Source organism: Macrobrachium rosenbergii, chromosome 21 (genome assembly GCF_040412425.1).
Source record: "Macrobrachium rosenbergii isolate ZJJX-2024 chromosome 21, ASM4041242v1, whole genome shotgun sequence".
In the NCBI taxonomy this organism is placed as follows: domain Eukaryota; kingdom Metazoa; phylum Arthropoda; class Malacostraca; order Decapoda; family Palaemonidae; genus Macrobrachium; species Macrobrachium rosenbergii.
This window is the reverse complement of record NC_089761.1, coordinates 56,769,811-56,789,272: the sequence shown is the minus strand read 5'-3', so window position 1 is coordinate 56,789,272 and position 19,462 is coordinate 56,769,811. Positions and strand designations below refer to the sequence as shown.

The window sequence follows — 19,462 nt, the reverse complement described above, 5'->3', positions numbered from 1 at the left end:
GGTACCATTCTTAATGTAAATATTTTTTTAGTTCCCAAAATTAATTTACTTATGTAAATGAAGAACTGTTACGTAAAAGTTTTGTATATATAACATGTGCAGTAATAACTCTATATACAGCCCTGGCATTCTTGTGTATTATATAACATCAGTATGACGTTCATGGCACAAATAATCATCTATTTGTTCTGACAAACCCTTATGAAGACTATAAAGCATAAATAGATATTTTTCATGCAAAAGTATCTTGCATTTTGATGATAAAAACGGGTACAAAAACAAAGAAAAAAAAACAGTAAAATATTCCGAGTACATGGCAAAGCTGGAGCTAAGTCTGTATAGAAAAGAAAATATAAGAATAGAAAAATGTTATGAATACTCTTAATGGAAAGAAAGGAGGGACTATATTATGTATAGATGATAAATTCAACAGCTGCTAGATAATTCCATTTGTGTAACCTATGAATATTTATGCCACGCTCTCTCTCTCTCTCTCTCCATATATATATATAAAAATATATATATATATATATATATATATATATATAAATATATATATATATATATATATATATATATATATATATATATATATATATATATATATATATACACACATATATATATATACACATACATACACACACACACACACACATATATATATATATATATATATATACATATATTATATATATATATATATATATATATATATATATATATATATATATATATATATATATATATATATATATACACATACACTTGTCAACAATTGGAGAGCTTCTGCGAGCTTGGAATTTACAAATATAAGTAGGTAAATTAACACAAAAACAAGTAAATGGAAAGTGCTGAAGTCCAGTAGCATGAGATAATCCCAAGAAAGGTCCAAAAACAGATTTAATTACGCCTATATGAAAAACAGAGAATGGAAGGATTTTCTAAGGAAAGTCGAGGCAACAGGGACAACCAGAAGTATATTGCTCCCAGGAGACAATAAGAGACGCACCGATTAAAAGGGGTAAACGGGTATGGTAGGTCTGTAAAACTCCAGAGAAGTACATTTGGCAAAGTGGGGGACAACGCCTATACCGCCATGCAGGAGCCGATAGGTTTTTTTTTTTTTTTTTTTTTCAATAGTTGTTGGTCTGAAAACAATATCAAAGTTAAAAGCCTTTAGTACATTAGGACAACAGCATCATGATTACAGCTATCAGACGAAACGGTCCTTCTTCAGGTTACAAAGAACAGAAGTATATCCGTCAAGAACATAAAACATATTTCCTGGAAAAAAAAAGAGCAGGCAGTTTTCTGCAATACTGCACTCCAGCTCTTGTCCAGAATTTGCCAAATATTATGCATGGAGGCATGAGAAGAACGTACATCATTTCAGTATGCTGCATTCAAAATTTATAGTAAAATATTTGCTTTTCTGGTTAGAAAGGGAATTATCCATTAACAATCCGTCAATCATGAACATTCCATGGTTAAATGAAAAAAAAAATTCTTGGCAAGGGCCACGCGCGCCCACATCCTACCTACCAGCCACCAACATTTTCCCATTCGAAACCGAAAACTGAAGACCAGACTCTTCATTCATTCATCGTACATGGATAATCGTCACAGCAAAGAAAAACTTCACTATTTGACAAGGGCAGGAAGATCACGACAACCTTGTAGATGAATCGAAGCGCATGGAGGGTCAAGGAGTAGGATAAAAGGACGCTGGAAGAACCCGCACACAGAAACACAACTTAGGAAAGATTTACAATCGTGTACAAGGTAAAATTCACTTTATACCGAACACTGTTAAAAATCATAGCTAAAACAAACACCTTTATGAAAGATTGCTGGTCCAATAACAGAGTAATTGAAAGTTAATATTTACAGGAATTCCGTAGGAAAATCTTTCCGAAGACAGAACTTAACGAGGTACAAAAACTAGAATTTCCTGTACAATGAAGAAGGATTTATCAACGGAGAGTGTGAGCGGAGAGTGTGTGTGTGTGTGTGTGTGTGTGTGTGTTTAATAGAGAGAGAGAGAGAGAGAGAGAGAGAGAGAGAGAGAGAGAGAGAGAGAGAGTGTTTTGAGAGAGAGAGAGAGAGAGAGAGAGAGAGAGAGAGAGAGAGAGAGAGAGAGAGAGAGAGAGAGAGAAATACTTCGTTCAGACACAATGTAGCCAGGAAATGAACGATTTCTCTTGACCAAAGGAACGAGGGAAATGGAACGTTTGAAACTGTAATTAAATGAATCTCTAAAAAAGAAAAACGAATACCAAGAGCTCCAATATTTGCACAGTCGGCATTTTAGGTGAAGCTGCTGCGTGTTTATAAATCAAAACACCAAATATATTTCATATACAGACATCAATTACGCATTTTCAATCTGTGAAGTAGTCTGCTGTAGTTACATCCTAGCTAAAAATAGAATAATAAAAATAAAATATATATATATATATATATATATATATATATATATATATATATATATATATATATATATATATATATATATATATATATATAGCTGAGCAAAAATCTATCCAGTATGTCGACTAATGGAAAAAAATCTTTAAATACAAACATAATATAAACGGACACGAGTGCGTGGAAGTACTAGCGTATACATAAAAAGGGATGAAAGTCTGTTGTTTAGTCAAATAAAAAACAAAAACTTTTCTCATACATGCAGACACAGAAAAAGGGTTACAGAACGCCATCTACAACAGCGGGAACATAAAAGGTTAAAACTGGAAAGGAAGAAGAAATTCACCTTCATTACAAGTTGTTTAAGACAAAATTTCTTAAAAGAATATTTTCGTTCCGGTATGAGGAAAAATATTTCGTCTTAAAAGGAAAGAGTAAAGAGATTTAGCTTGAATCATAATGACTTTAATAACTGATACCGTATATTAAATTTAACACCCTGAGAAGAATGTATTGTTGTAATGACCATAGACAAATTGTTAAACTTTCAGGCAAGACAAGAAAATTAATATTATTTAATATACTACTTCCGGCTACAGGACAGTATTATGTAACTTCGCATTGTACCTTCATGTCGCTATTGGGCAAGGTATACAAGCAATCCTTTCTTTCTTGGGTGCGGCTCCACTAAATCGTGGAAAACTTAAGTATACATTAGTTTAACCAAACCACTGAGCTGATTAACAGCTCTCCAAGGGGGCTGGCCCGAAGGATTTAGACTTGTTTTACGTGGCTAAGAACCAATTGGTTACCTAGCAACGGGACCTACAGCTTATTGTGGAATCCGAACCACATTATACCGAGAAATGAATTTCTATCACCAGAAATAAATTCATCTAATTCTTCATTGGCCGGCCGGAGAATCGAACGCGGGCCTAGGAGAGTGCTAGCCGAGTACGATACTGACCCATCCAATGAGGAACTACGAAATCGTGGGAGACTGTTTAGTCGAAGACTAAGAGAACCCCTCCAATCACCGCCCCCCGGCTCTTCCCCGCCCTTGCTCCCCAGAGAGAAAAGGCACCTTGACTAGGCTAGCAGAAGAGATTTCCAAACCTGTCCCGGCAGAAGTTCCTGCTAACCTGTCCTGGTTTAGTTTATGCTGAAGGAGTTGGTTCCTTACGATCTTCACTACGAGTGCCTCCCTGTCAAAGGCCTCAAGAGTGATGGCTGTTGGTTTAGAAGGGGATAATGGCAAACATTTGGTCATGCTGAGTCAGGTAGTTGTGCACAACTAGATGCAATTTGTCTGATGAAGCTATTCTTATCAACACACACACACACACACACACACACACACACACACACACACACATATATATATATATATATATATATATATATATATATATATATATATATATATATATATATATATATATATATATATATATATATATATATATATATATATATATATATATATATATATATATATATTGGCATAAAAGAGAAAGAGAGATGGGGCTGAGGAGAAAAGTGTCACCACGCTAACATCGTGGTAATTCTCGTACTGATGATCTCGTTTTTCAACCTAGAGAATTTAGTAAAAAAAAAAATAAATAAATAAATGAATAAATAAAATAAGTTTACAATTCATTAACTACGGTATAATATTCGTTCAATATTTTATGACTGCATCTATTGCGAAAGTCGACAGATAAATAACTCAACAATATCATCAATTAATATTCTGAAATAAACTTAAATAAACAGTTGATACAGAATTTATCCCCAGTGAAAATCAATATAACTACCATACGGACACTTCTTGTGAAGCAGAATCATGCATGTCTTCATTCTGATAAAGAAAAATACAATGTATTCCTTCTTAATATGAAATGAGGACAAATTTAATCTAAAATTCCTCATCACGAAAAGACATAAAAAGACCTGATCTACATCTCTACAACACAGAAGCCTTATCAAGCACTCATTTCTTTCATCTGAAAATCGTGTATATTGCTCCATCCTGTTAAAAAGTGGAAAAGAAGTTTCCTGGGCTTAACCAACCGCCACCGTTAAAACGAAATTTCATCCAAGTGTTTTCCCTAATAAAAAAAAAAAAGTTTAACAGTAAAAATCTGAATATTAAGATGAAAGCCCAGGCACACGTTACTATTCGTAAGCTACAATTCAAACAGTTTACATGAAAATATGTGTAGAAGAATGGATAATTAATATTATCCCATTCTGCCTGATCACTTAACTTTGTACAGCGGCCAAGTCTTAAACCCTACGCCCGGGAATTTACTTTTGTTCAGTTCTTTTGATAAGAACCCGAAGAGGTAAAAACAGCTGTGACCAGAAACTTTCATGGAAGCCTAATCTGATAATGTGCATTTGGTGCACACCTGAAATGGTCCTTTTTGCAAAAATGTATCTCTAAAAAACAAATATGAAAAATTATTAATCAGGGATAAAAATGGGATCCTTACCAGAAGGCATATATACATTTGCCCCCTGACTGAAGTTATAAAAATGAGTTAATTGAACAAAAACCAAGAGAGACCCAACTGCAAACAGATTATGGTTACAACTGTACCTCTTAAACAATTAAATGTTATTTTATTACCTTGGGAAACACAAACTAACCTTGAAATTTTATACAAGATAAATATACCAGCGAAATTAAGGGAGGGAGGGAGAGAGAATGTGTGACGCTTCCTGAAGTCCTTTCCGTGCAAATATAGGACAGAAACTAAATATTTCGTTTCATTAAAAAACACCAAGTCAATTTGATTTTTTATATCTTGATCTACTAAAGTTAAAATAATGGGCAAAAACGATTAAAAAGATTAGTTCCTTCATTACTCACGAATGCTATTGGAAATATTTGCGTTAGTGATCTTCAACACTACAAATCTAAGGATGACCTTCGAAGGCAAAGAAAAAACATGGAGTTCATTTGTAGACTGGTCCTGGTCAAAGGAATGAGTATTAATGAAATACAGTGTGTTGTACTCGGGTTTTCATAAATATGCTGATGATCTTTCTTCCTTTCATCACAAAAGGTTGATACTGCATTCACCACCACATACATCAATGAAAGATATAATCATAAAGTAGCGAGGGAATACATAATCTAACTGATAAACTCAATACAAAATATAGATTACTCTGGGTTATCACTAAATGGTAAAGAAGATATAACTTTCAACAACAACAAAATATGAAAATATCCGCTTCATTTTATAATTATCATTAATCGAATTGACCTTTCTTCACATGAAAAGAACGCGTCTTTACCCGAGTTAAAAATGAGTTCACATACCCAAGTAATATCAGGAGATCCTCCTTAAACCTAAGTATGTTAAAATAATTTCAAAATTACTTCGCTGCGTCTGATACCCATTTTTTTTTAGAGAGCTAAGTAACTCTCATCAAAGCAATCTTACCTTCCCGCGGAAACAAAACAAATTAGTAATTCTACGAAAAATATCACCACTGTAATTACACGCAATTAAAAACAATTACGGAATACTCTGGGAGAAAAGAATTGTACATCCGTTATTCCGGCACTTCCTTGCATATAAACCTGCCAGAGCAGCGTTTTTATAAAGGCTCCTCCCCCTTAACCCCCGGACAAAGAAGAAAAAAGTTTGTTGCTAGGGGAAAATGTGGTGAGCGAAGGCGGTGGGAAGGGCATTTATCTGGCGAGAAAACAGAAGGGAATGTTTTCATTTGAAAACAAAAACAAATATTTATTTCATACGAGGGGCGGAGCATGGAAGGAAGATAAATTATAACTGACGGGTGTTTGGGGTAGTTGGTGACGCCTGGTGAACTTTTCCTAATATACAGTACACACACACACACACACACACACGCATATATATATATATATATATATATATATAATATGTATATATATAAAATGTATATATACATGTGGTGCGTGCGTATGTGTATTAACAAAATACAAACGCGTGCACATAATATACATGGTGTATAAACATGGGTGAGAGTAGAACTTCCTTTTTTAATCTAAATACCATAAATAAATTGAATCTTTAAACTAAAAAACAAAAATTACTATACTATGCAAAAAAAGATTAATTCTGAAAAAATGCAGTTCCAAATAATTTAATGAAAACTACAAAAAAAAACAATTATCTGAAGACTTTACAAATAAGCATTACGCAAAACGAAAACGCTTCACGATTCATATTCTGCAACAGATCATTCTGGATTCCGGTCACGTCTGCGTCCACGCAAGATCCCTAGCTGTGATTCAGCGTGACCTCTTCCTTCGCCGCAAATAAACAGCCACGGCTGCAGTTGGTCATCTTACAGCGATACCCACTGAGATTCCCTTTCAGCTCAAAACAAAGTTCTTCAGTAAAGGCGGCATGACAACTTTACTGAGGAGAGATATTCATCTCTAAACGGATTAGTGATGGAAAAGAAAACATGATCGTATAAAGGTATACGTCCATACGTAACCTATGCGAGTGCTCAAGGCTGTTTGTACACTAGTTTATATGTAAGCAGACAGAATCATGCGTAAACATATACACATATTCAAGAATAAAGGCATCTGAACGTAGCAGTGTTCCCGCGACATCGTCGATTCTTTGAAGTGGTCGCAGCTGCCGGTCAGTCATGCAAATGTCGCGATGATAAGTGTGTGGATGAAAAGGACTCGACTCCAAAAATTCTATAAATATCTGACGAAGAATGGGAAAGTCACAAAAGAGTTGGTCGGGGGACAGATGCAAACACGAGATAAGAGATCAAACTTTGATTAATGTTGGCAAAGTTTTCAGAGTCTGTGCATTAACAATAATAATGACTTAAAGAACTAAGTACAAAGCGAAAGAAATGGCAAGAAAATTTAATACTGTACTGTACACAAGGGCCATAGCAGTAGTTACAGTGAGCAAATTGATTGGTTTTTTTTTCTTGAACGGCCTCTCATTATGTCAGGAACTTTCGCATAACTACATGATAATCTCCGATACGTTCCGTGACAAAAGCAATGAAAAGAGATGCATATTAAAATTTCGTTTTTTAAAATGGTCAATGTTGAGAAGTTCCCAACCTCATGCTATTTGAAGGTTTAGCCCACATAAGCACATTTCCGATGTTCACTAACCAATGCAAACTCCTTGATATCTTGGGGGGGAAAGTATCCTAAGCCTAATGAGAAAAATTCCTACCGACAATGTTTATGCGGCTGGCACGGAGGTTTTCCATAGTGAAGACGTGGAGATGAATATAAAGTAGAACAGAACACAACCATTTAAAACAAGTTTTACGTATAATCATAGGGACCGAGTTTAAAGGATTCAAAGTTTTTACTTATTTTAAGTAATGATAAAGCACCCAGTTCTTCCATAATCATACTGTCTTTAAATGATACTACCCACTAATTTATAGGTCAATTCAATGAAAAACATTCTAGTTTAAACAGATTAAAAACTGTATCTCTCGTGATTAATCTCTAAGGAGTCTACGTAATAGAGGGATATGCCACGGAGCGATGCTGAACAACTAGTATGGGAAACGAGAGAGAGAGAGAGAGAGAGAGAGAGAGAGAGAGAGAATGAATCCAACACAAGAGGAAAAACTTGTGGAAAGAAAAAATACACCTCCTTGAAGGAAAAGAAAAAATACACCTCCTTGAAGGAAATACATTGCAAGAAAATAAAGAAACAAGCATCTATATATAGCTAGTAGGTACACGAGGATGTACAAAAAATATTTAGCTACATAAATATATTTTCTGTAAAGGTCTCACCAGAGACCATTAGAGATATTATAATCATGATCTTATGATTTTAGAAACTTGGCTGACAAATGCATAACAAAAAGGTGCTCTAATATTCACATCATTAAAGGCAAAACAAATGAAGTTTGCGCAGCAAACTTGAAACATATACACACACACACATGTATGTATGTATGTATGTATGTATGTATGTATGTATGTATATATATATATATATATATATATATATATATGTATTAGAATGTGTTTGTACGTGTATGTAAAACATCATAATTTCATTCAAAACATCATAATTTTCAAGACATTATTATTATTATTATTATTATTATTATTATTATTATTATTATTATTATTATTATTATTATTATTATTAAAATGGATACACATTCTTGTGGAAGACGCTATAAGGCAAAGAAATTACATAGCGACCTTCCACTAAACTGGAGGCCTTGTGTGAAAAAGATCAAAAGACCAATGAGGATCAATTGGGAAGCAATGATTGAATACTAAAAATAACAATAAGTGAAAGTGAATGCGTATAATGAATACGACCAATCAAATAACTTTCATTCTCTAAATAAGGGAAAACACAGACTTTCACTCATGATGATAACAGATGTGATCATACGAATAAACAAAAAGTACACCTTATTATTGCTTCATCATGCTAAGAAGAAATTCCGGAATGATGACATGCAACATCAATTTCTCCAGACGGTATGCAAAACAGACAAACTTGAGCAAATTATAAGTCCGCCAATATAAGCGCATTTTTAGTTATATTTTTAAATGGAGATTATATATATATATATATATATATATATATATATATATATATATATATATATATATATATATATATATACACACTATATAATATATACATGTATATGTACACACACACACACACACATTATATATATATATATATATATATATATATATATATATATATATATATATATATATATATATATATATATATATATATATACACATTACACACAGGTGAAAAATAAGAAACAATGTGTGATAAATGTATACACAAAAGTGATAATAATCATCATATATATATATATATATATATATATGATTATAATAACTCCTGACACGTTATCTATATATCAACTATCACATTTAGCCATTTCTTACAATTGAGTGGTGGCTCCAGATCAACGTCACTACAACGGTATTTAGCAAAATTCTTAGTTTAAATGCAAAATCATGGATGATCTATATATACTTCCAACGAATGCTACAAATAAATGAGTGTCTGCTTAATTTAACATTATATATCGTTATCAATACACACACACACACACACATACACACACACATACATATACACATATATATATATATATATATATATATATATATATATATATAAAATAACACTTACGAGCAATATTACCAGAAAAAAAAATATGTCAGATTACTGAGAGGCACACAGAAACATCAGCAATAAAATACATCTTAACGCCTAAGGAGAAGAGAACAGGCAAGAGCAATACTTACGGATCCCTTTTTGCCAGGGAATGAGAAGAAAACATCTGGGCCACAACGGTTGGGCATTTGCCTCAGTACGCCCAAGAGCTTGGCGGAATGGCGTGGCTGTAATAAAAGGAAAATAAATCAACAATCATTACACTCACTTCTTTCCAAATTAGTACCTATTTACATACATACATACATACATACATACATACATACATACATATATACATACATATATATATATGTATATATATACAACAAATTTGTGTATGTATTGTATGTACATATATATGCATATGTTATGACCAAGAAATTATATCTTAAAGATTTTGTCGATCTGAAAATAAGCTATAAGAAGAATATTATGACTCATAGGGCAGGTTAGAATTAGAATTACCACATCGGAAAATTGTAAATATAGATGATATAATGATGACAGGGAGATGGAAATAGTTTGGTCATGTCCTTCGCATAAACTATGGGGGAAAAGTACATATTTGCGTCAGTTAAACACCAGAAGGACTGGAAGATCTGCACTTACTTGGAAGGGAACTAAGAGATGAGTGGAACATAAAGCAAAGACAACATTGGCGGAATTTCACTGAGACCTTTGTCACACGGCCCGGGAGGCGATATCTATGTATGTATGAATGTATATATACTATATATAGGATATATATATATATATATATATATATATATATATATATATATATATATATATATATATATATATATATATATATAGATAGATAGATATAGATATAGATATATGTATATATATATATATGTGTGTGTGTGTGTATGTATGTGTTTGTGCATTAACCACAATGCCCTCTTAACTTCTCAATTTATTCACACTTTGGAAACGCTTGTCACTGCAAAGCCTAGATTCAAATGAGCAAAGATGTGGTGCAATTCTGAGGGGCATCAGAATATCAAGATTCCACCTGAACATACGTATCCGGTAAAAAGCAACTGGTAGATTATCAGAACTAGTTATAGTTATCCACCTGATCACATAACGTATATCTTCGTCTGCACAATAATGTTTTACTTAGCATCAAAATAGATTCTAATATATATATATATATATATATATATATATATATATATATATATATATATATATATATATATATATATATATATATATATATATAGAGAGAGAGAGAGAGAGAGAGAGAGAGAGAGAGAGAGAGAGAGAGAGAGAGAGAGAGAGAGAGAGAGAGAAACAGTAAACATGCACGTCTGTCTATGTATATTTCCTTAATTTCCATATCTTCGTACTGCACAATTTATTATGTTTTACTTAGCATCAAAACATTTCCTGTATCCCAATACTCTTATATCCTTCTTAGTAAAAGAGAGAAGTATCCACTAAAGAGTTCCATCAAAGATAGCCATTGAGATTTATCAAAGGCAGACCCTTGTAGTCCTCGTGATTATTCACTGACAACGTACACATACCCATACGGGGAAGCCAAAATACCAAATGTTTACTAAGCAAGCTCTCAATGAAAAGAGCAAACACCCGAAGAAAATAAAGGGTAAAAACAAAGAAGAATACGGGTTCAATTTTGTTTTTCATCGAAAAGAACATTAAATACAATTAACATCTAATAATCAATAGGCCGCATTAATAACAAATAACAAAATCTAAGACCAAATTATAAAGAAGAAAGGGAGGTACGCTTTTTTGTACCCTCAAAGAAAAAACCGAAAGCCAATAATAATGAAAGCCATGGTAGATAGGATATAGCGCGTCCCGAGTATAAAGAATGTTCGTTATATGGCTACCATTTGACGCTAACTAAATACAGCCCTCCAGCCCAGAAATCACAAACAACGGCTGAGATACTCAAACTCAACAAGACATAAAAATGTAAATATATATATGCGCCAAGGTAAACAGTTAAACGATTAACTCTACTTTAATACCCAGCACTGATACAAGTAGACACACAAACAGATTAAAATTAGACAGAGCAAACCCTTCCAGGAAGAATGAAAACGATAATTATCTTCTTGCCCTTGTAAGTATATCAAATATGCGCGAGTAATGCACTTAGCAACCGAGACTTAACAGTAAATAAAGTGCTCTCGCATACAAACAAGTCCACGCACTATTAATTTCGGTCATGAATTTCAAACAAATAAATGCGAAAGCACGGCTCGCTCTCTCTCTCTCTCTCTCTCTCTCTCTCTCTCTCTCTGCATACAAACATTTCTCCGCGAATCACAGAATCTCTTTAGTTAGTTTCGCAGAAAATATGTCGATCACTCTCCCACTCATTTCTAAAATGGTTTTATTATTACTTGTATACATTGCATTTTTCTTGCATATAAAATCGAGCTTCGGGAATTGGAAGATAAAATTTAGGCCAAAGTCCAAGCGCTGGGACGTATGAGGTCATACAACGCTGAAAATAATGTCGAAACAATTGTTGGGAGAGGGTGGAAAGTGAGGTGGAATAAGGTAGAAGAGAATATAAAAGTTTGAAATTACAGGAATGAAAGGGGTTGCAGCTAGGGGTCGAGGAGACGCTGCAAAGAACCTTAAGTAATGCCCACAGTAATCGAGCTTCTGGGATATCACGAACCTTCCCGACTTAATTTAATGAACCTCTAGGTCTCCTATTATCTCCTTGAAAAAGTTTCCAAATTTGTTCTGCAAGCCAACCTAACATAACCTAAAACATAACCAACCCTTCTTCAAAAAAGCCTCCAATATCATAATCTGAAGGAGATATGTGGAAGCACTAAAAACCAACATATATTATATAAAAACGCCGAGAAATAAGGAAAACTTTTTAACATGAAATTTTCAAATAATTTCAGGATCATAGCTCCGGGGACATCTTTATCGCCGTCCTTGTACGTGATTCTGTAGAAAACCATAAAATGTCCAAATTCATCGTTACAATTTCTCTTTGTTTTATGGGAGGAAAACTCACTGGAAACCTAAATTGCTTCACAAAAACCAAAACAACAACACTGTGTTTAAGTTGACAAAGTTTCACACGAAAAAAATGCCGATTTATTTGTTCGAGCGAGAGGAAAATCTGTAAACATTAATTTGAGCTACTCATGGAAAATGAATTATATATGACCACATTTAAAGCGAAAGAAACGCACAAATACAGAAGCAGACTCTTTGATATATTACATACAATTAAACTAAGCTTCGGAACATTCTCCTCATCGTTTACCGTAACGTCCACCCACCGTAAATCAAAGCTATTCCACGGAAGTCATTTGAGGCCAACATTCGTGATGACCTGTCGGCGTTACAAAGTCATTCTTTGCTTTTGTTTTTTTCTGTATTTGTATGGCACACAGGAATGGTATGTGAATGTTAGTCAGGCTTCACAACTAAATTTAAGTTTTCATTCCTTTGTAACTTTTATAGAATGATTTATACACTTTTTCGATCCTGTAATTCGAATGGTGCAATGATAAAAAATAAATGCACAATAGTTATACGTACGCACAGCCACACAAACACACACACACACAAATAAACACACACACACAAATATAATGTATATGATATGTAACAGAAATACAAATAGGTCATCTCCATAAACAAAAAATAGCGACATACTTGAGAAACGTTAAGGTATGAAACATGGTGACATCCTGTCTAAGGTCTTAGAAACAGACCTTAGAAACAGAAATACATTGCAAATTACACTACAATCGAACGATATATATCAGAAACAAGACTCATAACAAGGATACAGTCTTCAGCAAATTAACTCAATATATCGGAAAATTTCACGGCTCAAGAGTGAAAAATATTCTCAAAAGATTACTTTATCATTCTAAACAAATACTGATAAATAAATTCTATCATTCTAAACAATTTCTAAAAAAATACTTATACACACACACACACACACATATATATATATATATATATATATATATATATATATATATATATATATATATATATATATAAATGTAAACCAAATTAATGATTAGTCCCTCAGGAAGGAAACAAACCTGCTGCTTTTCCCGACATAGAAAAAAAAAGAGAATTACTGATGAAGTCATTAACTTCGTGAGTCAAACTTCCCCACGACACAATTTTAATATTACTCGAGGTAATCTGAATCCATTCCACGCTAGAGCGAGTGTTTAATCTTCATAAAATGAAATATAAAATGTGATACGGGCAATTTTTATTAACAGGGACTCTAACCCGAAAATTAAGGCGTGTTTTCTTAATATCTGCCACCAAATTCTCTGAAATTCTCTGCATTATCGTACATCAAGGATGCTGCTTATTTGTTTATTTTTAACGTCAAGCTGTCTTAATTACAAAACACACTGTTGCACTTTTAACAGCCACCTCATTACCGTAAGGCTTAAAACTTAGACAAAATGCGCGTCCATATACTAATCATTAACACATGAATACACGAATAACTTAAGACACATGGAAATCAATGAAAGTATTTTCATGTGCCTACCCTGTGTAATAATTACACTTAATTGTCATCCTTATTCACTATGTACACGCGTAATGAATGCAACGAGCAAATAACCCATTTAAATTACATGCAGGATTAAACAGAAGATAATGTACATATGGTTAAAAACAGAACGAAAAGAAATAAAACCAAGTAAAATTGACTAATATCGACAAACTGAAAGAAATAAATGAGAAAACAATAACAATTGAGAGTTGATAATTAACAACTTAATATCAAATATCTAAAAATAATTATGGACAAAAAGAGTCAAATATTTTAAAAACAAATATGGACAAAAAGTGTCAAATACCTAAAAATAAATATGGACATACAGTGTCAAACATCTAAAAATAAATATGGACAAAAAGTGTCAAGTATCTAAAAATAAAAATGCACAAAAAGTGTGCTTTAAGGTATTCTCTGCCAATGGAACTCAAATACAAGAATGGAGGGCAAGGTACAATTTAGCTATGGCACTACATCACCCTAAATAAGGCTAAAAATGCGGCGTCTGAAAAGACGAAACAACCACATATGTGAGGCAGAGGCACTCTAATCAATTAGATATAACACAACTGTAAATAGGAGATGCCGAGTTCGTCCAATAACATGGACGGGTTTCATGTTCAATAAACGTATATGTATGTAAGTATGTATGTGTATATATATATATACACATATATACATATGTATATAATATATATATATATATATATATATATATATATATATATATATATATATATATATATATATATATATATATATATATATATATATATATACTAGTGTGTATAAAAATGTACATGCGAGGGAGAGCACGCTCATAAATGCATATTACATTTAATCTTGGAACATTAGTGATTACCCATATTTCTCGGTTATTTTAAAAGGAATGACTTGAAACGTGATTACTGTCTTCATCTTCAAGAATCGAGGTACATTATTCATTTCCGAAACTATGATACCCCTAAACATAACGCAATCTCTTCACCAATTTCATTGGACGTTATGTGGGTAGAACAATCAGCATCACCACACTAGGTAAAAACGCTTATCATGACCATTTACTTCTCAAAACCACGGAGAAATTTATGAAAACTTTTAATTACCCTACACTATTTACATCTTAAGTACTTCAATAATTACATAATATGTCTAGCTACAGCCACAGATTTCAAATATCTCTTAAAAATTTAGAGATTAGCAAACAGTTTCTCTAGAATTGAAAAGAATTTTCAGCTAAGATTAAATACAGATAACAGTAAAACAAGCTTATAATGCTGTCATCAACTGAATTGTTACGCTAAAAAGTAACTAAAACATGACAATTTTTGAAGGTTAGAGGAATACTCGTGACTAGGTTAAAGGCGATACTGTATTTTTGGTCCCTCAATGACACAGCTGCGTGAGGAGATTGTTTTTTTTGTATGTATGTATGTATGTATGTATGTATGTATGTATGTATGTATGTATGTATGTATGTATGTATGTATATTATAGTTATTTTATTGCCTTTATACTTTGTACAGAAGTTAGTGGCAATTAGTACTATTCCGTAGGCAGGTGCATTAATTATGGTTGCTACAGTGATGGTACTAATACCATGACTACGGGAAAACCATCTTCATTAATATTGTTCAGGTGGGTTCCTCTTAAGCAATTGCAAATTCAACTCACTGGCAACTTGCTGAGGAAACCGTGGCATTCAAAGGGAAAAAACTGACATCAGAAAAATCCAACACAATGAAAAAATGTCATTTAAATTAAAGTTTAAAGAAGGTCAGGCCAATCCGGCACTATAGAAATAAAGGACTTGAGCATATAAAATACCAATATCGTCTAACAATGATAAATAAATACATAATGTAAAGAGAAGAGTCAATCTCCCCGTTTTCTATTAAGCCCATTTTCAATGGCTTTCAATGGCGAAACGAAATAAAAGAAAACGAAAACTGTAGCGGAAACAATAATAAAACTTAACTACTTCAACAAATACGTATAAAACACAGCATTAATCAAGCCTGATACTTTACACTGCTTATATATTTTTGTATATTGTATTCATAGATTATAGATCTGATAATGACACTGGTTGTTTTGCGTACAGGGGACTTTACTCAGTTGAGTTTTGTATGAAGAGTAACCCGTCCACAAGCTTTACAAACTCTGGTTGAGTTGTTCAAGTTATGTGACTTTTGAGTAAGTTGGTCACTGGAATGCTTTAAGAGGTATATTATCTTCAAAGGAAAGTTTTTCCTGCCAATGGTTGTTGAGTGCATGAACCTGAACGACGATGTAAACGAGTATTGTGAGAAAAATGATCATAAGTGATTATACCCTTAATGAGGAGTGACTAGATCTTAACTGAATTTAAGATCACTCTTACATAAGTCTTTAGCTTAGTAAAGTTATTAGGATGGTTAGGTAGAAACGCGCCTTAAGGGTGGCGTCCCACAACTTGCTCCGTATGTCTGTTAGCAGACCTTATTATTGATTAAATGTTGCAGTTTATATCTCTGGTTGAGATAGGAGGTATTTACTGTTTGCAAGACCTGTATTGATATTGTTAGATTCATAGTCTACCCTAACTATTGTAATTTAAGGGATTAGTTGTCCTTGATAAATGAAAACCAATTTCCGTAGGGGTGAAGTGACCATATAAACTAAGATAAGACATACCTTTTACAAAGGAGAAATATGGCATTTCAAATGAAAATAAGGGGAGCTGCATTCCTTTCCCCTCTCAAGTCGTCGTACACGTCTTGAACAGTGCCATTTGAGCTTACGCAACTACGAACTTTGTTGAACTTACACACTTACGTACGCACACTCGATCATAGACAATCTCAATTTCGAGTGGTTAATTCAACTCGATAAGATGAAAACCAATTCGTTTTTCCAGTCCACCAATTATGAAGGGTATTGTCATTAATTCAAAAGAAGGATTTCCATCATTACACTTATGCTTGACTAGATTTCCGTAAATAAAAATTACCCACACAGTGCTAACAAAACTGCCGAAATACACGAAAAGAGGAAAAAGAAAACAGTTTAAGAGACACTTATTCAAATGCTCAAATTTCTTGTCAGTTGCGGGCCAAGTCTTCAATAGCATACTGGCCATCAAATGAAACGTCGATACTTGTACTCGATGGACCCAAAGTCATAAACAGCTTTTATTACCTTGGAATCTGAGCAACGTGTGCGTTTATTCTTCTGTAGTCATTTCACATAAAATGTACTTATGTGCTTTTGGGTGCAGTCACTCATATACCCATTTGGCAATAATATACTGAATACTACAAGATGGGCAGAAATGTAAAATGAAAAATGAACGTATAATGCACCAAAAATTACTTGGGAAATTGAAAAGTAAATATGCAACCCAATAAACGTAGCAAAAACAATTCCTTCAAACACACAGAGAAGCACCTGGAATTTTGCTACCAAATGATTGGAACCCATTTCCTCTCGATATGTTTATCCTTTCTGCAACGACTAAAATCGTTATAAAATGCCGCCCTGTACAACAATATTATTTTCAAACTAAATTCTTGAACTTGAAAAAAAAGCAGACGTCAAGCCCGTTTCCACTTAACGTACATCAGTTTTTATTTCTCCTTTATCTATCAAAACAGTAAAGGCTGGCTGTTGACTTTCCATTCCTGAAGATCTCCTCTCCAGACCAAGCAATTAAACGAGAAGAATGAACGATTAAACGCGAATGTATTCGCCCCCTTAACGGGCGGGTTGCCCATTAAATAAAGGTTTATTGAAAAGACTCTGTTAAAATATCATACGCCCTACATTTAACGCTTCCAGGATAACCACCATAACATTAAATCCTATCTCTTATCGCTCTGGGTTTCTCTCCCTCTTCATCTCTAATAGGTTCCAGTCTTTACGAGACCAATTTCTACTGTATCGAACTATATATTGCACGGTCAAGAGCAGTACGTTTTCAGGAATGTGTGTACGTGAACATTCCGTTTCTCTCTGATATTTTGTAAGACATCATTTCTTTTCTTTTCTCGCACTCTTCCCAACTTCTACCCTTCAGCTCTACTGTATCTTTTAATTACTTCATTCCTTTTCTCTTCCCTTCTCCTCCATCGCATTATAATATCTCCTCGAGGCCTCCCCCTCTGCACCCCCATCCTCCCACGTCTTGCAGGCCTCTGGAGAAACAGCACAATGGATTTAAATTAGCCGAGATATTACTACAAAGACGCTAAGACGAATTACAATGCTTTTAAGCTCAAACAGATCTCCATACACGAGATTTAGTAGTAAAAAACATCTTAAAAAAACGAATCAAAACAGAAACATTGACGTGTCTACATACGAATGTATTGGCCAGCTTAACAAGAAATAAGCGTAGGAAGTTATCGAGCTTTTTCTTTCTATTCATTATGTGAACCTAAGTTCTCCATAAATCATTTCGTGCATTTTTCTGGATCTTCACCAGCAGCACGTCGCTGTTCCCCCTCCCTATTTCCACAAGTACATTGTGCCATTCCCCTTTTATCTTTTTTACCGAAACATACTTCATTTAAATGCGATCATAAGGAATAATGGACAACAGCCCGCATTCAGTGGAAAGAGTGGATTATTTCAAGTCTAAAATGCATCACAGGACCTTCATTTAGGTACACTAAATAGGATACAATGTCATTTGCATTAATGACCATCCTCATTACCATGAAATCACCAAAAAGTTTTCCAGGTCACTCTCTCCCTACATAAAATATAGAATAGATTATTAATTTTGACGACTGAAGCTTTTCATTCTTGAAATGAAGGTAAATCATCTCTCTCTCTCTCTCTCTCTCTCTCTCTCTCTCTCTCTCTCTCTCTCTCTCTCTCTCTCAGCATCAACTTAACTTACTCTGGAGAGACTTTCCATCCTTAAAAATGTTGGAGGACGTTTCCTCGCGTCTCAATTACCACACACGGAAAAAAATCCTCTCGATCAGACGCGAGGCCATCGATCCTCCTAGTTACAGAAAATCTATTATGCAAATCCGGGTTCTCTTCTACTCTTTGCCCCAAAAGGAATCTCTTCATACGGGTAACATTTTCTTGAGCGTGTATAAACAACGCCGTAAATATTGGTAATTGACTTATGACACATAAAAGCCTCAAAAGGAATTATGAACAACACAAAAGGAGGTATTAAGCATATAAACATAAAAGAACAGGAGGACGGTCACAATGAGTATCTAATGTTTGTTTCCATAAAAACATTAAAGAT

General features: G+C 33.6%; 1 protein-coding gene across 1 annotated transcript in view; it reads right to left on the bottom strand.

Moving 5' to 3' along the window:
• The window catches only part of LOC136850207 (uncharacterized), a 357,433-nt gene that overhangs the window by 13,448 nt on the left and 324,523 nt on the right, over positions 1 to 19,462 (bottom strand). Inside the window, exon 6 of the mRNA XM_067123844.1 lies at positions 9,743 to 9,838. Coding sequence (XP_066979945.1) covers positions 9,743 to 9,838 — 96 coding nt within the window. The remainder of the gene's footprint in view (positions 1 to 9,742; positions 9,839 to 19,462) is intronic.